Below are 14675 nucleotides of genomic sequence, written 5' to 3' on the forward strand. Positions count from 1 at the left end.
CAGTTATATTTTCCAAGAGAAGCATTTATAAACGATCATTTTATAGAGCCAACTAGCTACAGATTAGTGAATAATCATCCAAAATGAAAAACTTAAAAAGTTGAAGGTTTCTTAGTAAAACACAATAAGCTTGCCCTAATATTGTATATAATTCTAGTACATCCTTAAATTATAAAAAATAAAACAATATTTAGCTTGGATTTGTTTAGTTTTTATTTTCATTTATTACCAGGTAGAATTTTTTTTTTAACTTTTTCATTTCTTATTAAATTTTCTGCCAATTAATTTATTTTTCTCTTAAATAAATCAAAATTTACAAAAAATATATTTTGTGCATAAAATTCAAACATAATATTTCATTATAACGATATGGTTCATAAATGTTTTCTTTTTTTTCAATTCATTTATTTTTTTGTTTATAAAGACATAAGTGCAGTTAACTATTAAATATTATTTTATATATACTCGTAAATGATTAGTTTTTTTTATTAAACATTTACTTAGAATCTACAGTAAAATTACTTATAATCTATAATTTATTATTTTTTGTATTTAATTTTCGATTTATATTTTAAATTATTTTTCTAAAATTAATTATTTTTTAATATTTTTTTAGTAAAACTAATAATTTTTTAGATAAATTTGTTTACTTTTTACAATGATATATTAATTTATGCACACTGTTAATTAAAAAAAAAATATTTATGAACTTTTACAAAGATTTCATCTTAAAGCTATTTTTTAAATTTTTGATAAAAATGAAAAATCTTTTTACATAAAAAGTTTCAAAAGTTTTGATGTTTTTATGGTTATTTGAAATATTAATTTTAGTTTTTTGAAAAAGAATTTAGGACTTTACATTTGGCAATTTGAATAATATGGGTTTTTAGTTCATTTTTTCAGTGCGTTAGAGTTGTTTTTTATCTGTTTTTTTTTTAACTTTATTTTCTTTTTAATAAACAGGTAATAGTTACCTAAAATAACTTATATATGTTAGGAGGGACTTTATTGATGCAAGGGCTAATATTGTTGTACTTATCCAATGTATACTTTGACTCTCTGTCGCCGCTGATGCTCCTTTATACAAAAAAAAATAAAAAATTAAGTTAATAACAATCAAGATGAGTATACATTTATGTAGCTTACCATGAACTTGAGATTTAGCTGCTACTGTTTCACGTGACTCCAGCGCTGGAGCCCTCTGTTGTTTGTCACTTTCAACACTCTCTTCATTGCTTTGCCAATAAAGTGACGAGATTTTTGCCACACACTTAAAGAGAAAAAAAAAATCATTTCATTTTGAAGTTTGTCTTTTGTAAGATATTTTCAAATTTAATACTCACTTTCAATTTCATGTCCCCATTTTTGAAATGGAATCCTCTGACCCTGAATTCAAGGCCAAGTCTAGCAACTTCAAGGCCCTCCCTCCCCACAATAATATTGTCATATTTTTTGAGGTGCGATTGATTTGCCGGCTCACCGTTTATAAGCCAACTTAAATGACAAACTGGCTTTGATGGTGCCGATGTGCAATTTACCCGAACAACATCCCCAATTTGATATCGAGGTTGTCCTCCAGTGATTTTTGGGCCATGATTTGGAGTCACTGTTGAATAAATAAAAAAGTATCAAAAAGTTTTTAGTATTTTTGAATTTTACTTTTTTGTTTTGAAAGAAAATAAAAAGCATAAAATAAATAAAATATAACCAGCTACAAAAACATAAATACAAATTTTTATTAAGTTAGTCCTTTGCAGAGAGAGTGAGTACCAAAATTTCTACAAGGAAACCAAAACATCAGACTGCGGAAAATGTGAAGGTCTAACTTCTTATACTAACTTCTACTTCTTGTTCTTGTTTTGTTTGTTTCATCTTTTTGATTCAAGAAGAATTTTAATATTTTGCTTTGAGCGGTGTAATGCGGGCAATTTCGTATCCATGTTGTTTTATATAGTAAAATGAAAAATATTTAAAGCTTTGGTGTTTATTTTTATTTATATTTTTTTTATTATTTTCGTATAAATGTTTACGACAAGAGAATAAAAGATAATTTGCTGGAGAAATTTTATGATTAACTTTTGTTGCCACCCAACAACAAGCAACCTTCAGCCTCAAACCTCGCACAACGCACATCCCAAGTGTTTTGAAAGAATTTTGTTAGCTCTTTACATTTATACACTTTATGTGAATTCTATAAATTAAAAAAAATCCGAATTATTCATACAGTAAAAGTCAAAAATTAAAAAGAAAAAATTTTCTTGTGGTGAACGAAATAAAATGGGATGGGTTGGAAAAAAATTAAGTTAATTGTTTCCGAGAGGGTTTTAATTTTATTTTGTTTTTTAATGTTTTGAAAAAAAGCTGTTTTCTTCATTTTTCTATTTTATAATCTTTTTCACAAATACTTTACAAAGAAGTGACATTTAAATTTGTTTAATTTGACAGTGAAGGTAAATGTTACATTTTACCTATGATGAGGGGTTTAAATCTACCAAATTAAGATAAATCCTTTTTGTAGCTATATTTAGTCAAACCCCAAGTATATAATCAGTCATTTATTTCAAAGACTTTAATGGCATGAGAGTTTTTTACCCAAGACAATTTTTGTCTGAGATAGTTCTGAACATTTTTCTAAGTTCTTGGACATTTCTGTTTAAAATTTTAAAAGATAAGCGATATTTAAATTGTAATTCTTTTTATATTTTTTCAGGCTCGAGAAGTGTTCTAACCATTGTTCCAAGAAATGTTCCCCTCCCTAAAAATTCTTTGGACAAACATTAAAAAAATTCAAATTAAAACCATATTTCTTAAGGTACGATTCAAATGATTTTATCTTATAAAAAAAGATCCCAATCAAAAAAAAAAAAACTCACATACAAAAATCATTTTATTTCCAAAATTGTTTTAAGGTAATTGTTCAAAATTTTCGTCCGAAAGTAGTAAAAAGTGAAAATGTTAAACTGAGAAAGGAATTAACACTTAAATATTCTGTTAAACTTTTCTAAAATTTAAAATTCCTTATTATAGGTCCTTCTAAATTGTTGTCAATAATTTCCTTAGTGCCATAAATTGCGCCTTCAATTGTACATATTTTAAGTATAAAACAAATAGTTTTATCTAAATTTAAAGGTTAAAAGTGCTTAATGAAATATCTTGTATACTTTGTATTATTTTTAATTTTCAAAGACACAAAAAATCAACTCATGCAATTAAAAAAAGAACACTTATTATTGGAAACAAATTCTGAAAAAATGACTGGAGGCATAAATGATTTGAAGAAGCAGCAGTTAACATTTCATTTGTCCCCAATTATAAAAGTTTTTTTTGTTAACGCTAATTTGGCGGAAATGGCGTGATAATGCAAATTCACTCTTAAAAACTTGTTAGTAGCTAGTCCAAGTTCAAATAACTTTTAATATTGCTTTGTGTATTCTTCACTGTGCAAACTCTTTTTATTATCGATTACAATACAAAGCCAAGAAAGTCATTCATTTATATACCAAAATCTATCTTAATCCAGATTAATTTATAATTATATCATTTTCTTATATTGATTTTAATTCAATTATATGAAATAGCCAAAAAAGAAAATTAATTGCAAATCATTCAAGCCGATGATGACGCACGTCGACGCGTTGTTGTCGTCGTCGACAAGCATAATTTCCGACGTGATGGTTGCTCAAAGCAATAATCCTTTCACACAATTTCTGATTAACTAAAACCACAATATAATCTCTATCCAGAGCAGCTTTTGTCACCCACAACCCCCAACTCAAGAAACTAAAAGTAAAACAAATCAAAATAAAGTTCTCCTATGTCTCAGGTCTCAGGACTCAAGTCTCAAGTCTTTCAATTCCAAAGATAAAGGAACATGATTAAGAACGACAAGTCCTAAATTCAAAGTGTCCTAAATCGAAACTCTCTTCTTTATGTGTGTGTTTGTGTATAGTATGTATTCAGGTGCTGTACAAGTTCCTTTGGCAGAATTCCTCCTTTTTTGCTTTTAGGCTAAGGGAGGGTAATTATCCTGCTCTAAATGTCATTGCACGTTTCATTTCTCCTTTCTAAGCTGTATGTATATATTATATATATGTGTAGGTACAGGTACATATCTTAAAAGTGTCTTCTTGTATTTTGCTATTATGTTTCACAGAAAATCGTGCTAAATCTTATGAATACAGAGTTCAGATTTTGAGGACGCACATGACAAAAACAATAGAATGGTCCAGGTAAAACAGCATCAGCAACATCAAAAACAATAACAACAACTAACAACAAGCAACATCAGCTTTCTCTGGCTTGGCATTATTTTCTTAAATGAAATGAATACGACAAACCTATTTAGGAATTAATGCCAGTGGACAAAGAAACGCTCTGGAATATTTATATACCTACAAACAAAATAACTTCTTCTACCTTCTTCTCTAACTCATGCTTTTCATATTATATACCTACAATAAAACCATGGCCTGGGGTTTTTTGATAATAGGACATTGACAATCTCGCATAACATAAAAGGATAAATAGAATGCTCTCGCTTTGTTACAAAATGAGGACAGTATGAAATTTCAATCAAATATAACAAAAGGAAGTAGGTAAGATAATATTATAATCCATTTTAATTTCTTTTTTTAACTCTAGATAGTATAAAATAATGATTTGATTTGACTTACTGACAACGGTCATCTTTTCTGATTCAGAAACTGTATTGAATGCTGGCGCTTCTCCTGAAACTTCACATCTATAGAGGCCAGTTGAAGCGAGCGTTACGCGGCGAAGGGTTACAATTGTGTCGGATGAATTGCGGAGCTGAAAATAAAATGAAAAAATTCAATTAATTTTGACTTCATCTAAATGTATACGTACCTAAAAGCATAAAACAGAGAAATTAAAATGGTGCACAAAATTTACACGAACTCGACTGTTGTAATTCTGATCTGATAATGACGACTGTCAGTATTTGTTTCAAATAACTCACTTGAAAAACCATTTACAAAAGAATTCAATATAATTCACAGACCAACTATAGTTCAGTAATCTGAAAGTTTCTCATTTATATTTAACATAAACAAAGCAGGTCCTAGAATACTGCCTTCAAGTACATTGGATTTGAATTCTATAGCTTATTTCGAAAATGTATTCGTCGTACCCATGATGGTTAGTGCGTTGGATTGTCACGCAAGAGGTCTTAGGTTCGATCCCTGCCTGTGCCTTTTAAAGTTTTTATTCACGGGTAGTGCATCTTGCAGGGAATTGACAAATTCTTCAAGCCGTTCGGATTCGCTGTATAAATTGTAGGTCCCCTCCATTCCTCAAATTACTCGCACACAGGAATGGTTGAGAGTTGTAAGTCACTAGGCCTGGTTCTCTACGGACTGTTGAGCAACCTAATTTATTTTATTTTTTAATGTTTTGAAAGCTCAAGCTTAAGGCGCCCGCAGAAATCAAGTGGGGAGCAATAGTTGGACAAGACGTGGCCAAGTGGGGCACATTCTTTTTTAATTTAACTTTAATTTTTTAACTAACATTTTTGAAGAGAATGGATTCTGCATTATTTGGGAACACTAAAAACTTGAACATTTTTAGTAGCTTACAAATTTGTTGTTTTCTTAATTTTAATTCTCTTAAAAAGCTAAAAATGGTACCCATTCTAGTTGATTTTAAATTGTATCAGGTTAGTAAAAAAGTACTTCTGGATTTAGGATTTTTCAATTTAAGATTTCAAAGTTTGAGCATTTTGGATCTGAAAGTTTGGTTTGAAAGTCCTGCATGGGACTTTTAAGATCTTAAGAATTGTGACGCAAAATTTTTAAAATGTTTAGCTCGAAAAATGTCTTTTTTTCAATAATTATATTTGTAGTTCTTAAAGCGGTCGTGCAACTTCCTTTTAATATTAGCTAAAACCATCTGAAAATTTCTCAATATTAATGTTATATATTTAAAAAACATTTCTTTTTCAAAAACATTGATTTTGTTGTACTCGCTAAAATAATAAAACAGAAAAGAAAGAATCAATTAGTGGTCATCTTGATTCAAATTTTTAGTGCGATTTTTTTTTATGTTGAGTCTATTGATACAATTTTGTATTCTTTGTTTGTGAAAAACCTCTATGATAGCTATAACTGGTTTGAAAAAAAAACAAAAAGGGTACTTCTTTACGTAAAATTGTTTGTTTTTAATGACCAGTAAATTCGGTTTGCATACAAATAACAAAACATTTTTGTCAATACTTATAATTTAAAATTAGAACTGAACATTTCTACAAAATGACCAAAACATGGGTTCTTCAAAAACTCAAATTTTGAATAAACGGTTTATTGTATAAAACTGGATGTTCTCGCAACAGATTTTTTTTTTAAATAACGTTTTCATTCAAACTTTAATATAATTCAATATTTTCGCAATTATAAAATTGCATTTGGGGGAAGGAAGAGCTTTTTTGTAATGTATTATTGAGTTATTTATTTATTTAAGTTACTCATATCGAAGTTTCTTAAATGGATTGAATTATTTATTTATTTATTTTTTTATTCATACCTACTGAATGGCCTTATTTATGTTTTTTTTATGTGATTTTACCTTAATGCATATGTATTTTAGTGTCTTATATGTGTGTGGGTATGTCTTTTCGAAACTCTCCCAATTTTTTTCAGTGTTTATCAATTTCAGAATTGAAAGTCAAAACCTATTCACAAGTTGAAAAATATATGTGTGTACCTAACCTATACCTATCTATATAACAAGCTTATATATTATTTTACATTACCATTATCAGGACCCTTAACAAACAATTCCCTATGGATAGAAATACATACATTTAAAATAAAGAAGAAGAATTTTTGATTAACCACTTAACAACGTTGCGGTATATAAAGCTTGACAAACATGCTCGCTCATCCACCACCCGCTCATGAGTCTCTAAAGTTTACACTCTACACACGAAGACGCCGAGACGTATACGAGTTCTATTAAGTTACAGTTGTTACAGCATACGTCCTAACCTAACCTACCTACATTGTTAAAAAAAAAGATAGAGTGATGGTGCGGTGGTGGGTGTAGAAAAGTCTAAAAAGAATATTTTTCTTTTGAAGTTCCCCACAAATTGTATCACTCTGTTTGAAGTGCCTCTGCCTGTACCGTAGATTGCGTCCTCCAAAAGCCAGTAGCTAGAAGCTTTTATACTTGTATAGCAACAACAAAGTAACTCAAGAATACCGCAACAAGATAAGCATTAAGAAGGCACGCAAGAAAATTCCGCAGTAAAAGAAAAAAAAAAAAAAAACTAACAACAACAGAAATGAGAAAAAAGGGGACATAAAACTGCATGACGGAGTTAAGTTAAGAACAGGGAAGAAGAAGAAGAAGACGAGTTCAAAAAAATTGTATACGTGGTTTTGAATTGTTCCGTACAGTGTTCTTCTTTCAAGCTCAACAACTTTCAAGTCACGTTCCAAAAAGTTGTGAAGTATTTCAAAGTCTCGCCACATTCTACGATTTGGTAGCGCGCGACATATTTGATTTCCGTCAGAAAGAGAAAGAGATAGACAATATAGATACTTCAGAGATCCAGAAGATAGATAGATACACACAGAGGACCTGTAAAAAATTCAACAACAAAAAATCAGATACTATAAACGACGACTTTATATGTAAAAAAAGGACCAAAAGCTGAACTGAAAAAAGGATGTTACATCAAACAGCACGAAGAGATGAAAAGTAACGCTAAGGCATGCGATGAGTGCATAAAGATCAAGTTTCTAGATTACCAACCAAACCATACAGCCCGAGCTCCAGCTTCAGTTCCAATTCAGTGCAGCACAGAAAATGGCTTCTCCGGGATTTACATGGCTACGTGATTTTTCCCTCTGCACATGGGATTGCTTTGCTACGACTACGACTCGAAAGTATATTGCTGTGTCTTTTCTTCTATTTCTGTTGCTGTTTCGGTTTTACATATATAATGCAGCGCATCAGGAAAACCTTTACGATATAAACTTAATTTTAAGGGAACACTCATAGGTTGATGGTATCGCATAAAAATAAAATGAAAATAGCAAAAAATGACAGTGACAAAACCTCCCACACCACACCCACCTCCCCATCTGCATCTTCATCTATCAGCATCATCATTTTCCATCCACCTAACACTCTAGGATGTCACTGATGTAAAGTACACTGAGGTAGAACATTTACTCTTCGTTCCTTCTTCAGGCTAATTTCTCAAATGGAAAACGTTGGAAAAGTTACTTAATCATATTACTTAGCTGCGTTTTGCTTTTGGCTCAAAATGAAACCGCTCTTACTCTCAACCTTACCCCTTCGCTTCGTAGTGTGTTGGTGTTCTACTAAACTAATTAATTTGGTTGGCAAGAAAAACAGTGGCATTCTGACAGTGGCCGTGGCACATATCAAAATATGATTATTATCAAGGTGTAGGGCAAAAGGAAAATAAATAATCATCCTTCAACTTTCAATATTGCATTATATGAGTTTATAACCGGTTGGAAACATTCCATCATACCTAATTATTTGATGAACTTGAGGTTTTGGAAATTGGTGGTTAGTTTGGAACAAAGGGTGTTATTCTTTTTTTGTGATAAATTTGAATAGTTGAAGATGAAGGTTTCATGATTCTGTTTAAGTAAAAAAGTGATCTTTTGGATGAAAAAATGTAAACGTACAAAAATCTATCGGGCACCAATTCTTGCAATCAGTTCCAGAATTTGTTTTAGGTTTGCCAATTTATAACTTTGGAAATTTTAAATATAGTTTGTATCCTGTTGCTCATATGAATTACAAAATTAGGGAAGTTTAAGATTTTTTGTAATTTTAAGAAAAATAATGAAATATAGAATTGCTTGCAATCCACGATCGGGGAAGGAACATTCGATGTAAAATTGAACTAAAATCGATAAAATTAAGTCTGTTAAAGTATAAAAGGTCAATTTATTTGTGTTGGTCCAATTTAAAAGAGTATACATCCTTACGAAAATTATGAAACTTGAAATGTGACCTTCTTTAGACTAATAACCTATGATTAAATCTTTTTACAGGAAATACAAGTTAATTAAATGTTAATTGTATTTTTATTAAAACAAACTAATGGGTCAGCACGCATTGCTGTGGCTAACGTTTTTTGTGATATTACATATTAAACGGGAACGGTAAGAGAACATCAGAGAAGGGCACCACCATAATATTTTACATAGATGCCATTTGTAAAAAACATATGACCTTGACGACTGATTCTCTATTACCATAACCCCTAATTACAATTAAATTAATATTTACGAATGTAAACGGAAACGTTAAAGCTAGTATCCAAATTTACAGGTTTGATCAAAATTTTCGTACACAAATCAAAATCAATACAAAAGAATTATTATTATTATTTTTATTCAAGTTTGTAACAAATGAGTATATTACAAAGTTTTTAGTGACAGTTAAACTTATGAATGAGGAAGGAAGGTGGGATAGTTTAAAATCTTCTAACTATAATACTTATTATTTTGAATTAAACATTTTTTTAATATCAATTTAATTAAGGATGGTTTTCCTGGTTGCCTATGAAAAAAACATGGATTTTTCAAATCTAAATAACAAATGTGCAAGTTTTGGCTTTGCGACTTATTAATAGACATAGCAAAAGCTAAACGAATTGTAGCCTTCTGAAGGGTATTGTAGAATCTGATGGTATCATTGGAATACGTGGCACCATGATCACTTTTACTTTAAACTTTCCAGTTAAAATTGTTGCTTTAAAAAATATTTCCGGTGATTTTTTTCATAACCAAAAGTGGATTGTTGAATTATTGAAGTTGATTTAAATTACATAGGAGAATAATAGGAAAACAAATCTTTGATCGAAGATTATGTGGCGCTATTCCAGGTATATCTAGTAACTTTAAAAATTCAATTGAAAAATGTACACTATTATTTTCATTAACAACAGTATCGATTGAGTTAAAAGACTGGTAACAATCATCTGCAAGTTATTTTCGTTAACGTCAATATTTTTCGCTGCCAAAATAGCTAGATGACTGATCTAGTAATGGTCTAAGTAATATCCGGAAAATGTTTTGATTCAAGTCATAACCTAAAGAACAGTGTGGAAATTTTTTGGCCGCGTATTTGGTTTTAGAGGGGTGAACCCTCCCAATATCAAGTAATTTTTCGGACAAAATTGGTACTGATGGATCATTTTGCAATACTAGGTGCATGTTCATGGTCATTCGAAGTGTTTAAGCACTTAACCAGATTTATTAACATGAATTAATCTCATCCGCGAAATTAGAGCGAGGTATAAATGGCGAAACCCCCATACAAAATTAGAGAAAAACACCGAAAAGTGTATCATTGCCGTTCAAATCTTGCATGGTTTTGATTGAATATTTGTTATCTTTCACTGAATTTCGTTCAGTACAAAATAAATTTAACATATACTTTAGCCTCAGCAACATGTGGTGGGTATGCTATCAAATTGAAGCTTATATTAAACGTTTGGAAGTGCCATCTATTGAATACTTACTCAATCTAGTCAACAGATGATCTGATTTATGGCGCCATCTGTTCGAGACTTATAAAACTCACGATTAATAACAAACATCAACATTAACAATCAGTTTATTGATAATTATAAATTAAAATAAAATAAATAACTTGGGTGGCGCAACAGCCCGTTGAGAACTAGGACCTAGTGACTTACAAATCTCAACCATTCCTATGTGCGAGTTACATATGTTTTCAGGAATGGAGGGGTCCTACAGTTTAAATGCCGAATCCGGACGGATAATTTGAGAAAGCACTTTTTCATGACAAGAACTACTCTTGGAGAATTTGTCAATTCCTGGCAAGAGGCAGTACCCGTGAAAAGACTTTAGATGGCATAAACAGGGATCGAACCCAAGACCTCTGGCATGACAGTCCAGCGCACTAACCATCATGCCACGGGTACTACAATTATACATTATTAAGACCATTAATCGAAATATAAACTATCCTATATCTCAAGTTAGACAAAATTAAACATAAAATGCTAACTTTATCGAAATCAGTTGACTTGGTGAAAAGTTTACTGGGAACATACATATGACACTGGATTTTTATATTTTCAGATATGAACAGATAATAGTTTGATTTCAGCTTTGATGTTTAAAAACAAAATAATTCGAATTATTTAAAAAATACCAATAATAATTTATTTATACTGTTATCATTGTTTGTTTATAAAATATTGGAGCCAGAAACTTTTTTTAAAGTTTGTTAATGGATTTTGTTCAATTTGTTTTTATATTTCTGTAATAAAACATGTTTTTGCAGAATATTTATAAGTTGAGGTATTGACTTAAAACTTATCATTTCATATTAAATATTGTATTTTGTAAAATTTGCATGAAAAGGAAGTTTTCTAAACGACAATAAAAATTTGAAATTATTTACGTGCATCGCACTTCAACATTTAACTTGGTTCGTCTTAATGTTATTACTTGTTTACGAAACAAAATTTATTTATTTATTTCCTTCATCTCGTTTTTAAAATACTGTGGATGAAAGAAGGCATCCCAAACACACAAAATTGTGAGTCTGGACTTCTTGTGAAAGTCCTTTCAATAATCCCCTTCACTATAAAAAAATCATACTATGCAGGTTATAGCTTGCATTATGCCTCTAGAGTCTAGACCAAGATCTGAACCAAACATTTACTCATTTTGGGTGTATCGGCTTTTCAATGTATGTGTGCGGGTGTTCTGTGTCCTAAATGTGACAATTATGCTATTTACATACCCTACAAGAGGAAAATGAGCTTCATCTACAAAGATTTTTTTCGCAAAATCGGCATCTTCTCTAAGCGTTGTTCCTATAGCGTTATACAAGCGTATATACAACCATATTCGTTGAACGGAAGGATACAACTAATTATCTGTCAAATTAGACATGAGGTAAGTGTTACCATTCACGAAATATACATACATGACTTTACAAATCGGTTTTTCTTCGCTCATGTATGTAAGTAAGCTTTAACTTTTTCACAAGAGTCTTTTGAACTGTAGTTTTGAAAAATGTTTGCATGGAGGAAAATTGGGTATCAGTTGATGATGAAGTGTCTGCTATCATCTGCAATTGTCGTTCTGCTATCAGCTCATTTGTATAATTTTCGTAACCTCTATGACTTTATATTTTCAAAAATACCTTAATATTGTAATGTTTAATTTAATCACTTATTTATTCAGAATGTACTTAAGATTAAGACAATAATTCAAAAAAAAAGCTTTCTTAAAACAATTGTTCGATTCGATCTATCATTGAGTGATAATTGTAAATATAAAATAGTTTATGTTTGGAACAAAACATATGTTTAAAGCTTTTGTTCTATAATAAGAGTATTTTTTTAAGGTGACCATAATATCGTAAATCAACGTTGCCGTGATATATTATTTGTATTATTTAAATAAAGTTTAATTGTAAGAGATGAAGTCCCTTACAATATGTTGCTATTTAAAAATAAATAATATTTTTAAGAAATGTTAAAGACATATTAATGAAGCTTTCCACCAAAATTTATTGTTATTGTAATTGTTGGTAAGTGAATATCTTTTTTTTATGTGTAATTTATTTTCTTACTATTTTGTAAAGGTTCTTTCAATTCAATTTGTTTTCTGCTAGTGTAATGAATATTTTTCAATTTTTAGACATTCATAACAGATTTGAGATTTCGGCTTAACTCAAATAATCAGTTTATTCGACAATAAAACTAAAGAAATCAATCGAACGTCTATCTATACTTGCACATAGAACAAAAAATTTAAACCTTAAATGTAAAGCCTTATGATGCTTTTATGCTTTTATAATAAATCTTTTAATCTTATTTATGCATTAGTCTCCTTCAATCATCATCCATCTTAATCTATTTCATTTTTCATATACAGCAGGACATTATATTGAATGTTTCCTTTGAGTTAAAAAAAAAATATCTTTTAAAACCTTACATTTTGTATTTCTAAATTGTATTCCCAACAAAGGTCACACAACATCACATCACAGTGGTTGTCTTCATCAGCATCATCATCATTACGTTTGAATAAACAATTTTTTCGCATAAAATATATTTTATTTCTCGTCTCTGGAGACAATCGCATTCTCTTTAAAAACAAAAAAAATTTAAGAGAAAAAGAACTTACATCAATATTCACACCGGGTAATGGAAATGCCTGTCCTGGCGGTGAATCCCTAGGCAAGTATCGATAGAATTCATGCCCGTCCTTGTACCATTTCACCGAATACAATGCTTCTCCATCCAAACTGTAACGACAGCCAAGGACCGCTGTCTTAAAACGCATAATGTGATTTGGTATTTTCAACTCGGTCATTGTAATCCCATTGGCCAAATCTATACACAAAAAAAGAATAAAATAGAAATGGAAATTTTATGTTAGAATAGTGCAAAAATGTTGATTTCGATGTATACAAAAAAAGGCTTAAGAATGGTACACACACAAGTACACAAAAATACACTAACAAACAGACGACAACGACGAGGTCCTGAATGAGTAATGAGTTTAAAAATTGAGAGCAGATTTTGTTCCACGCCGTTAATTTAGTTAATGGATTGTTTTCGCTTAATAAATAGGTAGCTATATAATAATATATGTATGTAAATTGCCTTTTCCCCTCTTATTGCCCACCACTTGCTGAAACATAAAGAAGCAGTGCATTTTTTTATTTGAATTCTTCCTCTAAAAAGAGCGATGAAAGGTAACCCTTTTAAAAACTATTTTCCAATAGAAATTTCCTGCACGCGCGCTTCCATTCTATTTCTACAAAAACTGCATCGTCAGCTTTTTCAATTAGAAGCAACAAAAAAAACTTAAAATCGATTTCTCTGATGTTGAGCAACTAAAAGTCGTCCTTTAGTTAACGAACGAATAACGAACATTGAGCAAGCGAGTGGCACTTTAGGATTTCATTTGAATTACTCAGTACTTTGGGTATGACAAAGGCATTTCTATGTTTTTCTCCATTTTGTATACTGGGCTAAAAAGAGGTTTTCAGAAATCACAGTTCTCTCTTGTGTGTGTTTTTAACATAGTAAAAGACCTTCGAGCTATATATTCTAAAAATCTATATAGGGATACACTACACAGGTTTTGCTAACATGCTTATACCCAGGTGTAAGGATATGATGGGGACTGGCCTTATACAGGTGAGTGAAATTGAATTGATTTGATTACTATTTGGCTATCTAACCAAAATGATGTGGACTATAATGCTCATATATAGAGAAAGAGTACTTGTGCGAGCCTACAAGGACATGTCGACATTTGTAGGTTTTTTGTTAAAAAAAGGCAGGTACCTAACCATTTTGGACGGCTCTTTGAGTTTTTGAATTTATTTTCGAAGTTGTTTTTTCTTTATTTATTTTTTATTCGATTTGACCTGAATAGAATCTCAACACCGTGCAAAACTAACCATACAAAATTAATGAACACATGCACATAAAGAACTTTTTCATCTTTTCTCTACTCGTCGTACTACACCTACTACACCGATTGTAGGTAGATAGGTAAAAGCTTGATGGTTGAATTAAAATATTACCTGAAACGTCCTTTTATACATTTATTCATACTTATATATAGCTTTTAGAGATTCGAGGTTGAGTTTGTAAAAGAGGGTCTCGA

At 30.5% G+C, this 14675-nt stretch overlaps 1 protein-coding gene across 3 annotated transcripts in view; it reads right to left on the reverse strand.

Moving 5' to 3' along the window:
* Positions 1–663: 663 nt before the first annotated feature.
* The window catches only part of LOC129950548 (uncharacterized), a 70809-nt gene continuing 56797 nt past the window's right edge, over positions 664–14675 (reverse strand). For 2 of the 3 annotated variants that reach the window (XM_056062478.1, XM_056062479.1), the window contains 5 exons: positions 13179–13387; positions 4674–4809; positions 1344–1606; positions 1147–1270; positions 664–1077 (listed from right to left, as the gene is read on the reverse strand). In XM_056062478.1, coding sequence (XP_055918453.1) covers positions 971–1077; positions 1147–1270; positions 1344–1606; positions 4674–4809; positions 13179–13387 — 839 coding nt within the window. In that variant the 3' untranslated portion in view covers positions 664–970. The remainder of the gene's footprint in view (positions 1078–1146; positions 1271–1343; positions 1607–4673; positions 4810–13178; positions 13388–14675) is intronic. The other variant, XM_056062480.1, reaches the window with a different exon arrangement.

This window comes from Eupeodes corollae, chromosome 3 (genome assembly GCF_945859685.1).
Source record: "Eupeodes corollae chromosome 3, idEupCoro1.1, whole genome shotgun sequence".
In the NCBI taxonomy this organism is placed as follows: domain Eukaryota; kingdom Metazoa; phylum Arthropoda; class Insecta; order Diptera; family Syrphidae; genus Eupeodes; species Eupeodes corollae.